The sequence below is a fragment of the Trachypithecus francoisi genome, unplaced genomic scaffold (genome assembly GCF_009764315.1).
Source record: "Trachypithecus francoisi isolate TF-2019V2 unplaced genomic scaffold, Tfra_2.0 Lachesis_group11, whole genome shotgun sequence".
Classification (NCBI taxonomy): domain Eukaryota; kingdom Metazoa; phylum Chordata; class Mammalia; order Primates; family Cercopithecidae; genus Trachypithecus; species Trachypithecus francoisi.
This window is the reverse complement of record NW_022681456.1, coordinates 74,384,799-74,401,923: the sequence shown is the minus strand read 5'-3', so window position 1 is coordinate 74,401,923 and position 17,125 is coordinate 74,384,799. Positions and strand designations below refer to the sequence as shown.

At 35.2% G+C, this 17,125-nt stretch overlaps 1 protein-coding gene across 14 annotated transcripts in view; it reads left to right on the top strand.

Moving 5' to 3' along the window:
• The window catches only part of SLC16A7 (solute carrier family 16 member 7), a 176,147-nt gene that overhangs the window by 95,825 nt on the left and 63,197 nt on the right, over nucleotides 1-17,125 (top strand). For all 14 annotated transcript variants that reach the window (XM_033221441.1, XM_033221454.1, XM_033221450.1 and 11 more), the window contains 2 exons: nucleotides 1,934-2,064; nucleotides 16,396-16,642. In XM_033221441.1, coding sequence (XP_033077332.1) covers nucleotides 16,426-16,642 — 217 coding nt within the window. In that variant the 5' untranslated portion in view covers nucleotides 1,934-2,064; nucleotides 16,396-16,425. The remainder of the gene's footprint in view (nucleotides 1-1,933; nucleotides 2,065-16,395; nucleotides 16,643-17,125) is intronic.

The following is a 17,125-nucleotide window of genomic DNA, read 5'->3' as shown; positions in this document are numbered from 1 at the left end:
TGCTCCTGCCTTCTTTATTTATTATTGTTACATTCTGAACAGAAAACAACATAAGATCTACCTTCATACCACATGGTTTAAGTGTTCAATAGAGTATTGTTAACTAAAGGTACTATGCTGTACAGTAGATCTCTAAGATCTATTCATCTTGCATAATTTTATCTTTGTTTCTTTGACTAATTCCTCCCCATTTTCCTCTTTTAGTACCTGGAAACAACATACTATTCTCTGCTTCTATGCTTCCTCATCTTTAATGTTTCCACTAAAACACTACCTTTCATTTTTAAAACTAAAGATTAGTAAATGCATTGTATAAATATATCTGCATAAATGTATATGAAATATATGATGATAGTTTAATTGAAATATATGATGATAGTTTAATATATGTAAAGAAAAGGATGCAACATAGATTAATATAGATATAACTATCAAGCAGAGTCTTCCTGGATTATTTGCTCATTTGTTGAAAGGAAGTGTAGATGTGAGTTAGTCTTTCTGGAAGAAAATGGGCCAATTAAGTTAAGGTGCTGTGAAATTTCACAGAAATGTTGATGAGCGTATAGAATTTGGACATGTCAAGGTCTCTTTTATCTGGTCCCTAAGCTGGCCTGCATAAATTATATATTTTTTAAAATTTTTTTGGAGGGTTGCCACATGGAGCCTGTATAAATTATGGGTATAATTAAGCACATAGACTGGAAGATCAGAACCTAATTTTTAGATATGCCTCAGGTTCTCTTCTGAGGCTTTGCCTAGAAGCCAGGGAAGTTCTCCCTGCCAGAGGAAATACATATAAAATAATTTCTTCAAAATATAAAGGTTTTCTACCTTTGGATGAGCTGATTACTTGGGGTGGGATGGAGCTGCTATTCTCAAACTACCTAGCTTTAAAAAGCAGCAGATGGGTCAGAAGGCTCCCGATAGGACCAGAGCTGATGTATGTGCCTCTTCTAACTGCTCTAATCCCAGGCCCAGGAGACCCATTTAGTGTGAACTCTTCATTCCTAGCACAAGTTAGACCTTTAGTTCCATCCTTATGAATTTCTCAGTGTTTATTCATGACTTTTAAGCCTCTTTACTCATCTTCTTCCTAGTCCCCACCCACCCGCCATTTCTCATGGACTTGGCATACAGATCACACTTTCTTCATACTCTCATACAAACCTCATTTGACCTGGTGGCTATGTTGCCTTTGTTCAGCACTTTAGAATAGGTGGCCCTGGATATAAGGCAGACACTGGGTATTTAATGAAGGTATTGACATTTTTCTTAGTTTTGATCTAGGGAAAGAAAGCCTTGGTCCAAACAAAACAAACTCTTAGGTACTAAATTCTATATATTCAGCAGCATATTTAAATTGGAACAAATATTTCTGATGGATTAGAGATTTAGCATATTTTTCTGTCACCCCGATTTGATTAGGAAGTTTGAATTCTAAATCACAAGATCTCTAAAATAATGTTTCCTTCCTAAAACCCAGTCTGTCTTGTTATAAGCCATGTATATCACTGACAGTATTTCTAATAATTATATTTCAATTTTTTATTTTCATTGTCAATGGATATTTATTTAATTGAATTTTAGAGAAAATTATTTAAATGAGTATAGGGAATTATTTAAGTGACAGATAGTGAATGCCAATAAGAATTTTCTTTCTTATAATCATAGGCTTGTAATCTACGGGTTTTTTTTTTTTAACAAAACCTGATTTTTTTAATCTTATACTTTTTATTTTTATTTTTTTTCTCATGCCATGTTTGGTCATTTTAGTCATATCTTAGTTCTATTATTATATTGACAAAGATATATTCAATTTTACTAAATATTAAAAGATGTTCAAATTTTATTGAGGTGATTTAAAGGCAGTGGCTCTAACTCAGCTTACTGAATTCAAATATGCACGTAACGATTTGTTTTTCTATTTCTTTAGATAATCCAAAATCTACTCTACTCTCTTCGTTTGTAATACCTTCAAATATCACACTTCAAGGTTTAGTGATTAGGCCTAAAGATTCTACATATAATCCAAAGAAATCTATTCAAGTGGACGTCTATCAACAGGTAAAACTGTGCTTTTAACTCTGTTTTTCTTGGCTATGCTTACAAGTTGTGCTTGTTAAAAGAAATAAGACACAACTGATATAAATTGTATTAAAATATTATAGAATTGAGCATAGGAAAAAAAGGCATGAAGCCAATGAGTGTGTATGACTTGGATCTTGACAATTGGTCAACTCAAGAGTCACTAATAAGGCAGACGTAACAATGTTGGAATTAGAATATTTGAAACTGATTGGTTCTGGGTCCGTTTTCTAATGGATCAGTTAAGAGATCATAAGATGTCATTTTATATAAAGAAAAACAAAAGAAGTAGTGGATAAGAAAATGAAGAAGTATATGAGTGGCGCCTTGCACCCTGGAGCCCACAGTTATCATTCAAATCAAGGAAATATGCTGAAAACAGAGAGTAAAATATCATATAAATGAGAAATAAATTGATGAACTGTGGGGAAAAAGTAATGCAAAAACAGAAAAGATTGAGGAGAAAAAAATGCTTAATCATATGTTTTTTGTTTAAAGGCAAGTATACTTTTGAAAGGAATGATTTGTGTAGCATCTAAGAAAATAGCTTCACTTTTATAACAAAGCAAAAACAATTTAAGTAGTTGACAATTCAGAGAATGAACATTCAGTACATTAGAAAAACATGAATTTAATAGGGAATATAAATCAGAATTCCTAGGTGATATTCCTTCAGACCGGAATCTAGAGAAATGTGAAACAATTGATTATCTATGGAAGGCTGATGTACAGGTCACCTATTGTCATTCAGAATTGTTAAAGAAAGAACATTTGTGCATTAAAATATGTCTAGGGATATGATTGATACTTAGAGGAGGTGAATATGTAGTTGTGTGCATGTGCACATACATGTGGATGCACATGTGTATGTGTGTTTGAGATAGAAAAATGGGAGGAGTCAAAGGAAAGGGCTGGTAGTGTATGCTATTACTATCCATTTTTACTTCTTTCAGTTTTTCCGATGCTTCTGTTTTTTTAGTCCTTTTCTGAATTTGGATGATGGCCTCATCATTTACTTGTATATACCATAGTCAAGATACATTTAGCAAATACTCCTTTCCTTTTCATTTAGGATGTCATCTAAAGCCAACCTCTTCTCAGGCACTTATACCGTAATTGCTACCAGCATTTGCCTTGAGATTGCTGCCCCTGTCTAGAAAGGACTGTTAAAAAAAAGTCTGCCTCAAACAAACATATAGGGGCCTAACATTTTATTCTGATTTATTTCTCTTTAACTTTGTTACAAAACAAAACCTGAAACTTCATACTTACAGAGATAAAATGACAGCAGATGGCATAATGGGTGAAATTTTTTTTTCCAAGTTCAAATATTTATAGCTATTTATTGATCAATTTGTCTTTTATTTACCCTATTATATGCTAATAACTATACTGAGAACTTGGGATACAGTAACTGCCTTGTTATCTTAGAATCTGATGGGAAAGATGGGTAGTGAATAAATCAGTGGAAATGTTATTTGAAGGCAAAAATATTGTAGCTGTTTCCAAATTATTCATTGGGAGAATGAGGAATTTGGAGAAATCTGTGTTTTCCTATGATTCAAATTGAAATCAGAACTATAAGAAAAGTACTTATTATAATAGCTTATAATATTGAGATAAGGTAAGAATCTAAAGAGTCCTAAATTTCTTATGAAATAATTTAGAGAATATTAACCAGTGAAATATTGTTAAAACTGATTATACAACTATTTATGACTTTTAAAGAAATCCAAATAAATGAGAAATTCAAATCTTAGAACTGTACTTCTAAACAGCACATTTTAATTAAATTTATATGCATAAATATATACACACATTGAATATACATATATACAGGTAAATATTTACGTATTTGTTGTTCAATTCTAAGAAGCACGTATTTCACATTTTAACATCTTTGAAGTCAGGATGTCTTACACTGGATGACATTTTATGATCATTGTTGCTAAGGTGGCAGGAATGGCAGAGTCATGGCCTATGCCTATGCACATTTTAGTGATTGTTTCTGATCATGATTGGACAGTTTCAGTCTTTTGATATTTCAGTCAATAAACCATTTGTGGACCATTAGAGGAAGGAATATAAGTTCTGTTCACTGAATATCTTCTGTTGATATTTTCTGGTAAGACGAAGAACATCAGTGTCAAAATTTAAAGTGGTGTAAGCAGCTTGAAAGAAATTCCTAAAGACAGTAATGGAGTACTCTGTAGAAATGCCAAACCGTGGATGCTCTTTATAGGCCGGAGGAGGATATTGTGTAAGAAAACACAGCTATAGCAAACTGTGATTCAAAAAGCGATTCAGAAGAATCATAATCCGATTGTGAAAATATTTAGCAATACTTAATGTGTTGGAAGTTGTTTTCTTTTAGTACATATTTATACATATAATTTTGATATAACTTAAAATTGTTGTCATTTTCAATTGGATAAAATGTATTATGTAAACATATATAACTGAAGCTATAGCAGAGTATATATAGCAGAATATATTCACCAGTATGTCTATAATAGTTTACTCTAGTGTTAGGATTGTGGGTGATTTATATTTTTTTATGTATTTTTTATTTTTAAAATTTTTAAATTACTAATTAATATTTATATCATTGGCAAATAATAGTTACTTATTTTAATCTTTAAGTGAAAATGTATTCTAAATTTGTAGGGTAATTACTGAAGTAGAAATATGATGCATAAGTGTCCAAATTTTAGAAGGACAAGTTGGAAGCTTTCTTCCATTGGTGTAAGCATAACTAGTAAACTACAAGAACTGGTGTTTAAAGAACAGAATGGCTCTAACTACATGAAAAGATACTCAAAAGTATTAGTAATCACAGAATGCAAATTAAAAGCACAATGAATTTTTTCATGTCTACTGCATTAGAAAAAAATTAAAAATTATGCATTGGTCAGGATATGTGGCAAGGAGAACTTTTATGCACTGCTTGTTTCAGTGTAAATTTCTACAATAAATCTTCTATAATTCCCATCCAGTATCTCTACAGAATTGTTTGCACAAATTCCCCAAGAAAGAAAAGTACAGGAATGTTCATAGGAGCATAACGACATCTAACTAGAGACAGTTCAAATCTTTATGTATACTTAGGTATGGGTTACATATAGATATAGGTACATACACATGTATATTCAGAAATGACGTATGGTCAATCCTTATTATGAGTGATTCCATATTTGTAAATTTGCATATCCACAGAAATTTGTGATTCACAGCACTTTTGCAATCATTTGCTGACATGCACAGAACAGCAAAAAAAGTTGCTATGCAACACTTACATTCCCAGCTGAGGTCAAACAAGGCAAGACCCTGCCTTCTGGTTTAAGTTCTCATACTGTAAACCAGTATTCTTTTTATAGTCTAATGCCATGTTTTTCACATTTTGTGCTTTTTGTTGGTGATCTTGCTATTTAAAATATTCCCTAATAGTAATGCTGAAGTGCTATCTAGCATTCCTCTGTACGAGAAAACTGTGAAGTGTCTTATAGAAAAAATATTTGTGTTGGATAAGCTTCATTCAGACATGAGTTACGGCACTATTCACTGTTAAGTTCAGTGTCAATGAATCAGCAATATGTATTAAGTAAGGTGTCTTTAAACAGAAACACATGTAAAACAAGGTTTTGTATTGATTGGTTGATAAAAATGTGATCAGAGTCTCACAAAAACCTAACCTTGTTTTTCTACTATGTGCAGCGGTTCAGCATTTGGTAATTCAGTGTTCATGGTGACTTTATAGAACACAGCTTCCATGAATAATGAGAATCAACTGTACTCTGTGACATGAGATTTATAAGTCTCTGTACATCATGTCTAAATCTAAAATTATAATATTAAATTAAAAAACTGTTTCCAATATTACATATGTCATATGCATATTATTACATGCATATAATGTATAAAATGTAATATATACTTGAAATATTAATAATTTTATTAAATTATTGTTATTAATTATTGTTAAGAATTAAATATTGACTGATCTATATATATTTTAGGTAATAAAAATGTTATGTATAATATATTTAGTTTATGTATTATATATAAATTTAGGAATATATAACATATACACACATACATATATGGTAAAAGTATAAATAAAATTAACTTAAAAGCCATCATACAATTTGGGATAGTTGTTGCCTTTTGGTAGAGAAAGAGCGATGTGGTCAGAGAGGGACACACAGAGGTGATTAGATTAAAAATGGCTATTGCTATTTTCTGAAGATCCTAAAATTATTTAATGTTTTTAGAGAAATTCTGGAGGATTTCACATTCAACCTAAACTATGGTTTATTGAACACTGAACTATGTGCAGATCACTAATCTGCGGCAAGCACACACTATTTCATTTAATTCTTACACTACTCTTGTGAGGTAGGTACTCTTAATGCAATTTTTTTTGACACTCGAGATTGTCATGCAAATTTCACTTTAAGATTTGGCTTTAAAAGTTATAGCTTCTACATTAAATGTAATAAAAGACATGGAATTTCAAAAGCCACATATATATTTTTTCTCTCTAAAAATGTGATTTTAAGATCTTCACTCATTGTCATTTTATGTATAATTTTAATAAAAATTAAGATAATGATAGGTAAATTTGTCTAGTACATATTAGTCATGCCATTTACATGTAGTCTTCTGTCAATGCTCTTAATTACCTTATAAACTAAATATAGTTATTATCCTGTTTTTACAGATGACACCACAGACTCAGTTTTATTACTTTACTAAGTGTTACAAAGTAAATGATGGAGCCGGTATTTGTAGCATTTGAAGCTCTTATGCTTAATTTTCATGCCACAAGATGAAACCATGTAAAGGAAAATAGGGTTAAATGTACAATTTCACAATAAACTAGAATTTTAGAAAATAGAATTGTGTATATGTGTGTGTGCGTATACATTCTCTTTTCTATTTTATTCTTTGTATAGGAGCAAACCAAGTAGAATGCTTTTAAAGGGTCTATAAGTTCAAATTATTTTAGTATAAGAGTGTTCCATTTCTTAAGGTGGAGCATATTTAAATGCTGAGAAAATTCTAATTTATAGAATTTATACTAGTGTTGACACCTATTTATTGTATGAGTCTACACACACCTCTTTACTTTCCTATGGGCATAGTTTCCTGTCTGTAGAATGGATATCCCATATTTATAACATGATTTGAATATTAATGAATTATAACATTTGTATTGATATTATTATTTTAAAATATGGGTTTAAGATTACTTAGAAATGTTATTTATGATCTTTGAAGTGAGTAAAAAATAAATCATCCAGTTGTATTTCTGAATGTTTACTATAGCAGATGTGATAAAAACTACAATAGTTTAAACTCATGAATTAGTTATAAAAGATGGTTTACTTTTCTTTATGCAAGCAGGAAAACTGCAGAGTTTAAGCCCCATAACTGTTTTTACATGCTAATTATACAACAAAGAGTAGTTTACCACATAAATGTCCTTTGGTATTTCCTCAGTATTCGTCTATGGTTTCTTTTTTAAATTTTCAAGCAATAAAATAGATACTTTAAAATATGGTAATAAAATTTAGTAATATATAGATTCAGATACTTTAGACAACTTTCAAAGATCATTTGCTATTTTCAACTGGTTTCACTAACATTTACAATATTTATTTCCTTTTCTTTTTTCCTTAAATATTATACATCTTCCAAAGATACTATTTCCAATTCACATGCGATGTAAAGTCATCATGTTAGGTTAACTGAAGACCAAGGAGAAATAAATTTATCTCCCAATTAATAGATGAATTGATAGATAGAAGACAGGTAATTTTTATGTTTCTAAGAAAGCAAAAATGATTGCAAAAGCAAGCTGTACACATGCTGAAGACTACAAACCATCTCAAAATAATTATTGAGAGGTGTGGTATTTTGGGTTGATTTTAGCAATTTTAGCATTTGCATGACATTAACTTATAGAAGTGGCTTTGCCTCGATTACTGTAATTGACTAGGCTCTACATTATGTGCCTTATTTGTTTGTGGTTAAAGCCTTTCATTTGACCTTGTCACTATAGTTTCCATGACATTTTTTTGTAGGCTTCTAACATACAAATGTATACCTATAAAGTAAAATATTTCAAGTTATTTTATTCATTTTTTGAAAATCAGATGCCTGTGACCATTTTGATCAATAAGAATACTATAGATATGCAGAGAAGCTGTAATAAAAATGCCAATGATTTTTTTGCTTGCTTTTTGTCTCCCTAAATTACATTACTCAGTAGTCTTACTTCTAATTCTATTTATATTATCTGTAAAGTCAGCAGCGATTAGTGAAATCCAGTCCCTTCCATTACTATTTTACTTGGGTAAGGCTTCTTAATATTTCTGAAATTTGTCACATTTTAAAAATACAAAAAAATACCGGAAAAGGCTTTTATTGAAACTAAATTGAATACTTACTGAAAATAAAAAGCTTGTATTTAGCATAATAAGTACACAATATTTATTGAGTGAGATCCTCTTATCCATTTTTGTATACTTATAGATTACATTATAGGTTATTTTGAGTATCATGCATTAATTCAATAAGATAAGTAATTTGAACTCTTGAGACTATTCCATCAAATTAATGCCACTGTATCTAAAGCCGTATTTTATATCTGTATATTTAGTCAGGAATAACTTTAAATTTTACTTTATTGTATTTTCTTGGGAAAATCAGAAGGATTTGCCTTTTTCATACCATTTAACAATTTTTAAAATTTTTTTCACCTACAGTGTCTAATAGAATGGTAGGCACATTTATCAATTATACCTCTACTTCCTATAAAAGAGTAATTTGAGACTGCTTTTTTAAAAAAATATATATCAAAGCATCACATTGTACCCCATAAATATATAATAGATACAAGTAAATATATAAAAAAGCTAAATTTTTTGATGTATGAGTATATAAATAAGACATGTAAAATATATTTATAACAAACATTTTTAAAAATGAGATATTTTCTGTACAAATCATTGTGGCAATTAAAAGTCTTATTTAGCTATTTTATTTTATTTATTTTTATTTTTATTTTATTTATTTTTTTATTATACTTTAAGTTCTAGGGTACATGTGCATAACGTTTATATCATGTATAACTCCCCAATGCAATCCCTCCCTCCTCCCCCCTCCCCCTGATAGGCCCCAGTGTGTGATGTTCCCCTTGCCGAGTCCAAGTGATCTCATTGTTCAGTTCCCACCTATGAGTGAGAACATGCGGTGTTTGGTTTTCTCTTCTTGTGATAGTTTGCTAAGAATGATGGTTTCCAGCTGCATCCATGTCCCTACAAAGGACGCAAACTCATCCTTTTTGATGGCTGCATAGTATTCCATGGTGTATATGTGCCACATTTTCTTAATCCAGTCTGTCACAGATGGACATTTGGGTTGATTCCAAGTCTTGCTATTGTGAATAGTGCCGCAATAAACATACGTGTGCATGTGTCTTTGTAGTAGAGTAATTTATAATCCTTTGGGTATATACCCAGTAGTGGGATGGCTGGGTCATATGGTACATCTAGTTCTAGATCCTTGAGGAATCGCCATACTGTTTTCCATAATGGTTGAACTAGTTTACAATCCCACCAACAGTGTAAAAGTGTTCCTATTTCTCCACATCCTCTCCAACATCTATTGTTTCCTGACTTCTTAATGATTGCCATTCTAACTGGTGTGAGATGGTATCTCATTGTGGTTTTGATTTGCATTTCTCTGATGGCGAGTGATGACGAGCATTTTTTCATGTGTCTGTTGGCTGTATGGATGTCTTCTTTTGAGAAATGTCTGTTCATATCCTTTCCCCACTTTTTGATGGGGTTGTTTGTTTTTTTCTTGTATATTTGTTTGAGTTCTTTGTAGATTCTGGATATTAGCCCTTTGTCAGATGAGTAGGTTGCAAAAATTTTCTCCCATTCTGTAGGTTGCCTGTTCACTCTGATGGTAGTTTCTTTAGCTGTGCAAAAGCTCTTTAGTTTAATTAGATCCCATTTGTCAATTTTGGCTTTTGCTGCCGTTGCTTTTGGTGTTTTAGACATGAAGTCCTTGCCCATGCCTATGTCCTGAATGGTACTACCTAGATTTTCTTCTAGGTTTTTATGGTATTAGGTCTAACATTTAAGTCTCTAATCCATCTTGAATTAATTTTCGTATAAGGGGTAAGGAAAGGATCCAGTTTCAGCTTTCTACTTATGGCTAGCCAATTTTCCCAGCACCATTTATTAAATAGGGAATCCTTTCCCCATTTCTTGTTTCTCTCAGGTTTGTCAAAGATCAGATGGCTGTAGATGTGTGGTATTATTTCTGAGGACTCTGTTCTGTTCCATTGGTCTATTTCTCTGTTGTGGTACCAGTACCATGCTGTTTTGGTTACTGTAGCCTTGTAGTATAGTTTGAAGTCAGGTAGCGTGACGCCTTCAGCTTTGTCCTTTTGACCTAGGATTGTCTTGGCAATGCGGGCTCTTTTTTGGTTCCATATGAACTTTAAAGTAGTTTTTTCCAATTCTGTGAAGAAAGTCATTGGTAGCTTGATGGGGATGGCATTGAATCTATAAATACCTTGGGCAGTATGGCCATTTTCACGATATTGATTCTTCCTATCCATGAGCATGGTATGTTCTTCCATTTGTTTGTGTCCTCTTTGATTTCACTGAGCAGTGGTTTGTAGTTCTCCTTGAAGAGGTCCTTTACATCCCTTGTAAGCTGGATTCCTAGGTATTTTATTCTCTTTGAAGCAATTGTGAATGGAAGTTGATTCCTGATTTGGCTCTCTGCTTGTCTGTTACTGGTGTATAAGAATGCTTGTGATTTTTGCACATTAATTTTGTATCCTGAGACTTTGCTGAAGTTGCTTATCAGCTTAAGGAGATTTTGGGCTGAGACGATGGGGTTTTCTAAATATACAATCATGTCATCTGCAAACAGGGACAATTTGACTTCTTTTCCTAACTGGATACCCTTGATTTCTTTCTCTTGCCTGATTGCCCTAGCCAGAACTTCCAACACTATGTTGAATAGGAGTGGTGAGAGAGGGCATCCCTGTCTTGTGCCAGTTTTCAAAGGGAATTTTTCCAGTTTTGGCCCATTCAGTATGATATTAGCTGTGGGTTTGTCGTAAATAGCTCTTATTATTTTGAGGTACGTTCCATCAATACCGAATTTATTGAGCGTTTTTAGCATAAAGGGCTGTTGAATTTTGTCAAAAGCCTTTTCTGCATCTATTGAGATAATCATGTGGTTCTTGTCTTTGGTTCTCTTTATATGCTGGATTACGTTTATTGATTTGCGAATGTTGAACCAGCCTTGCATCCCAGGGATGAAGCCCACTTGATCATGGTGGATAAGCTTTTTGATGTGCTGCTGAATCCGGTTTGCCAGTATTTTATTGAGAATTTTTGCATCGATGTTCATCAGGGATATTGGTCTAAAATTCTCTTTTTTTGTTGTGTCTCTGCCAGGCTTTGGTATCAGGATGATGTTGGCCTCATAAAATGAGTTAGGGAGGATTCCCTCTTTTTCTATTGATTGGAATAGTTTCAGAAGGAATGGTACCAGCTCTTCCTTGTACCTCTGGTAGAATTCAGCTGTGAATCCATCTGGTCCTGGACTTTTTTTCGTTGGTAGGCTATTAATTGTTGCCTCAATTTCAGAGCCTGTTATTAGTCTATTCAGGGATTCAACTTCTTCCTGGTTCAGTCTTGGGAGAGTGTAAGTGTCCAGGAAATTATCCATTTCTTCTAGATTTTCTAGTTGATTTGCGTAGAGGCATTTATAGTGTTCTCTGATGGTTGTTTGTATTTCTGTGGGGTCGGTGGTGATATCCCCTTTATCATTTTTTATTGCGTCTATTTGATTCCTCTCTTTTTTCTTCTTTATTAGTCTTGCTAGCGGTCTGTCAATTTTGTTGATCTTTTCAAAAAACAACTCCTGGATTCATTGATTTTTTGGAGGGTTTTTTGTGACTCTATCTCCTTCAGTTCTGCTCTGATCTTAGTTATTTCTTGCCTTCTGGTAGCTTTTGAATGTGTTTGCTCTTGCCTCTCCAGTTCTTTTAATTGTGATGTTAAAGTGTCAATTTTAGATCTTTCCTGCTTTCTCTTGTGGGCATTTAGTGCTATAAATTTCCCTCTACACACTGCTTTAAATGTGTCCCAGAGATTCTGGTATGTTGTATCTTGGTTCTCATTGGTTTCAAAGAACATCTTTATTTCTGCTTTCATTTCGTTATGTACCCAGTAGTCGTTCAGGAGCAGGTTGTTCAGTTTCCATGTAGTTGAGCGGTTTTGATTGAGTTTCTTATTCCTGAGTTCTAGTTTGATTGCACTGTGGTCTGAGAGACAGTTTGTTATAATTTCTGTTCTTGTACATTTGCTGAGGAGTGCTTTACTTCCAATTATGTGGTCAATTTTGGAATAAGTGCGATGTGGTGCTGAGAAGAATGTATATTCTGTTGATTTGGGGTGGAGAGTTCTATAGATGTCTATTAGGTCCGCTTGGTGCAGAGATGAGTTCAATTCCTGGATATCCTTGTTAACTTTCTGTCTCGTTGATCTGTCTAATGTTGACAGTGGAGTGTTGAAATCTCCCATTATTATTGTATGGGAGTCTAAGTCTCTTTGTAGGTCTCTAAGGACTTGCTTTATGAATCTGGGTGCTCCTGTATTGGGTGCATATATATTTAGGAGAGTTAGCTCTTCCTGTTGAATTGATCCCTTTACCATTATGTAATGGCCTTCTTTGTCTCTTTTGATCTTTGATGGTTTAAAGTCTGTTTTATCAGAGACTAGGATTGCAACCCCTGCTTTTTTTTGTTCTCCATTTGCTTGGTAGATCTTCCTCCATCCCTTTATTTTGAGCCTATGTATGTCTCTGCATGTGAGATGGGTCTCCTGAATACAGCAGACTGATGGGTCTTGACTCTTTATCCAGTTTGCCAGTCTGTGTCTTTTAATTGGAGCATTTAGTCCATTGACATTTAAGGTTAATATTGTTATGTGTGAACTTGATCCTGTCATTATGATATTAACTGGTTATTTTGCTCGTTAGTTGATGCAGTTTCTTCCTAGCCTCGATGGTCTTTACATTTTGGCATGTTTTTGCAATGGCTGGTACCGGTTGTTCCTTTCCATGTTTAGGGCTTCCTTCAGGGTCTCTTGTAAGGCAGGCCTGGTGGTGACAAAATCTCTAAGCATTTGCTTATCTGTAAAGGATTTTATTTCTCCTTCACTGATGAAACTTAGTTTGGCTGGATATGAAATTCTGGGTTTAAAATTCTTTTCTTTAAGAACGTTGAATATTGGCCCCCACTCTCTTCTGGCTTGTAGAGTTTCTGCCGAGAGATCTGCTGTTAGTCTGATGGGCTTCCCTTTGTGGGTAACCCGACCTTTCTCTCTGGCTGCCCTTAAGATTTTTTCCTTCATTTCAACTTTGGTGAATCTGGCAATTATGTGTCTTGGAGTTGCTCTTCTGGAGGAGTATCTTTGTGGCGTTCTCTGTATTTCCTGAATTTGAATGTTGGCCTGCCCTACTAGGTTGGGGAAGTTCTCCTGGATGATATCCTGAAGAGTGTTTTCCAACTTGGTTCCATTTTCCCCCTCACTTTCAGGCACCCCAATCAGACGTAGATTTGGTCTTTTTACATAATCCCATACTTCTTGCAGGCTTTGTTCATTTCTTTTTCTTCTTTTTTCTTTTGGTTTCTCTTCTCGCTTCATTTCATTCATTTGATCCTCAATCGCTGATACTCTTTCTTCCAGTTGATCGAGTCGGTTACTGAAGCTTGTGCATTTGTCACGTATTTCTCGTGTCATGGTTTTCATCTCTGTCATTTCGTTTATGATCTTCTCTGCATTAATTAGTCTAGCTGTCAATTCTTCCACTCTTTTTTCAAGATTTTTAGTTTCTTTGCGCTGGGTACGTAATTCCTCCTTTAGCTCTGAGAAGTTTGATGGACTGAAGCCTTCTTCTCTCATCTCGTCAAAGTCATTCTCTGACCAGCTTTGATCCGTTGCTGGCGTTGGGCTGCGCTCCTTTGCAGGGGGAGATGCGCTCTTATTTTTTGAATTTCCAGCTTTTCTGCCCTGCTTCTTCCCCATCTTTGTGGTTTTATCTGTCTCTGGTCTTTGATGATGGTGACGTACTGATGGGGTTTTGGTGTAGGTGTCCTTCCTGTTTGATAGTTTTCCGTCTGACAGTCAGAAGGACTGTCTGTTGGTCTGTTGGAGATTGCTTGAGGTCCAATCCAGACCCTGTTTGCCTGGGTATCAGCAGCAGAGGTTGCCGAAGATAGAATATTGCTGAACAGCAAGTGTACCTGTCTGATTCTTCCTTTGGAAGTTTCCTCTCAGGGATGACTCCACCCTGTGAGGTGTGGGGTGTCAGACTGCCCCTAGTGGGGGATGTCTCCCAGCTAGGCTACTCAGGGGTCAGGGACCCACCTGAGCAGGCAGTCTGTCCGTTCTCGGATCTCAGCCTCCGCGTTGGGAGATCCATGGCTCTCCCCACAGCTGTCAGACAGAGTCGTTCGCCTCTGCAGCGGCCCCCGCTGCTTTCCCTATTGGACCTCAGCTGTGGGCTGTCCCCAGAGGTGGAGTCTACAGAGACAGGCAGGTTTCCTTGAGCTGCTGTGAGCTCCACCCAGTTCGAGCTTCCCAGCGCCTTTGTTTACCTACTTAAGCCTCAGCAATGGCGGGCGCCCCTCCCCCAGCCTCGCTGCTACCTTGTGGTAGATCGCCGCAGACTGCTGTGTTAGCAGTGAGGGAGGCTCCGTGGGCGTGGGACCCTCCCGGCCAGGTGTGGGATATATTCTCCTGGTGTGCCTGTTTCCTTAAAGCGCAGTATTGGGGTGGGAGTTACCCGATTTTCCAGGTGTTATGTGTCTCAGTTCCCCTGGCTAGGAAAACGGATTTCCTTCCCCCTTGCGCTTCCAGGTGAGGCGATGCCTCGCCCTGCTTCAGCTCACGCTGGTCAGGCTGCAGCAGCTGACCAGCACCGATTGTCCGGCACTCCCTAGAGAGATGACCCCAGTACCTCAGTTGAAAATGCAGAAATCACCGGTCTTCTGTGTCACTCGCGCTGGGAGTTGGAGACTGGAGCTGTTCCTATTCGGCCATCTTGCTCCGCCCCCCCTGCTATTTTATTTTAATTAAAAAACATTTTAGAGATAGGGCCTCTCTCTGTCACCCAGGATGGAGGGCAATGGCTGCATCAGAGCTCACTGCAGCCTTGAACTACTGGGTGAGTATAGTTAGTAATACTGTATAGTATACTGGTAATTTGCCAACAGAGTAGATTTCAGGTGTTCTGTGCACCAAAAAGAAAAGCGGTAACTTTGTGAGGTGAGGGGTATGTTAATTAGGTTGACTGTCGTAATCATTTTTGCTATGAATGTGTATAACAAAACGTTTTACACCTTAAATGTATAATTTTTATTTTTTAAAAATAGTGTGGGCCGGAGGTGGTGGCTCACGCCTGTAATCCCAACACTTTGGGAGGCTGAGGTGGGTGGATCATCTGAGGTCAGGAGTTTGAGACCAACTTGGCCAATGTGACGAAACCCCATCTCTACTAAAAATACAAAAATTAGCCAGGCATGGTGGCACCTGCCTGTAATTCCAGCTACTAGGGGGCTGGGGCACGAGGATCGCTTGAACCTGGGAGGCAGAGGTTGCAGTGAGCCAGTATCATGACACTGCACTCCAACCTGGGCCACAGAGTGAGACTCCGTCCCCCACCCCAAAAAAAAAAAGTGAGTTAGAGTTATCTCTACAATCATCAAAAAGCTAGACAGCAGAAAGCAATAATATAATAAAAAAAAAAGCCAATAGATCATGTCAAAAGGCTGTGCAACCATCATTTCATTCCTTGGCTTAGCCTTAAGCAGGAAGGAAAAATGAGACCAAAATTATCAATTATTGAGGTTAAAACAACTGGTGATTGAAGTAGAATATGTATGAGATCTATCTTAGAGCTCCGTCTGATGTATAATGTAAAATTGTACTTCAGTTCAGATCTAAATTCTTCACTTTGAGTAATTTTTGTTTCGATAATCACATTAAATTATTTAAATATTTAGCCCACAATAATCAAAGGTATATAACTTGCATTGATTTTTTTTGTACATTTTCTGGTAATTTCATTTTCTGGAAGAGTGTGAAAAATATTCATGAAAAATCATATTGTAGTTGTAACTAGAAAATACTATTTTAGTGACTATCAAGAGTGGTAAACAAAAGGGGAAATAAAATTTAAACTGTTATTTCATTTTTTTAAATATAGATTACTTGAATTTTCGTTAGAGGAGCAGAAATGCCACCAATGCCAAGTACCCCACCTCTGCATCCACCTCCAGATGGAGGATGGGGCTGGGTTGTGGTTGGAGCAGCTTTTATCTCCATTGGATTTTCATATGCATTCCCCAAAGCCGTCACCGTATTCTTCAAAGAAATTCAGCAAATATTCCACACTACCTACAGTGAAATAGCATGGATATCATCCATTATGCTGGCTGTTATGTACGCAGGAGGTAAGCTTCTTGCAGTAAATAGAATCCTGAATTAAGAAAATAATTCCTCCATGTCACAATGTTTTACATATAGTGTCTTGGTATATTAAAACCCTGTTTTTATGTTATAGTCACTTAAAACCAATCAAAAGTATAATTAGAACTGAACTTTCGATGATTTTAGTGATTCAGCATCTTAAGCTATTTGCTTTGAATCGAGTCTTAATAGGGGATTTGTTTGAATAAGAATTTGTAAGCACAAAGCAAGATTTACTAAATTATGGAATTTCCAAGTGAAGCTACTTCATTTAGTTTGAAATAAAGTTCACATCATATTGCTGATGTAATTTTTCACTATTGCAACCTCTGGTAGAAATGCTTTCTTCTGAATGAGAAGAAAATTTAAGTTGCTGACAGTTTATAAGCCCAGAAAGTACGTCACTTTAAGCTGCAAAAATGAAGTGTTAACATGTACATTCTAGACCCATTCAAATTTGTGTGACT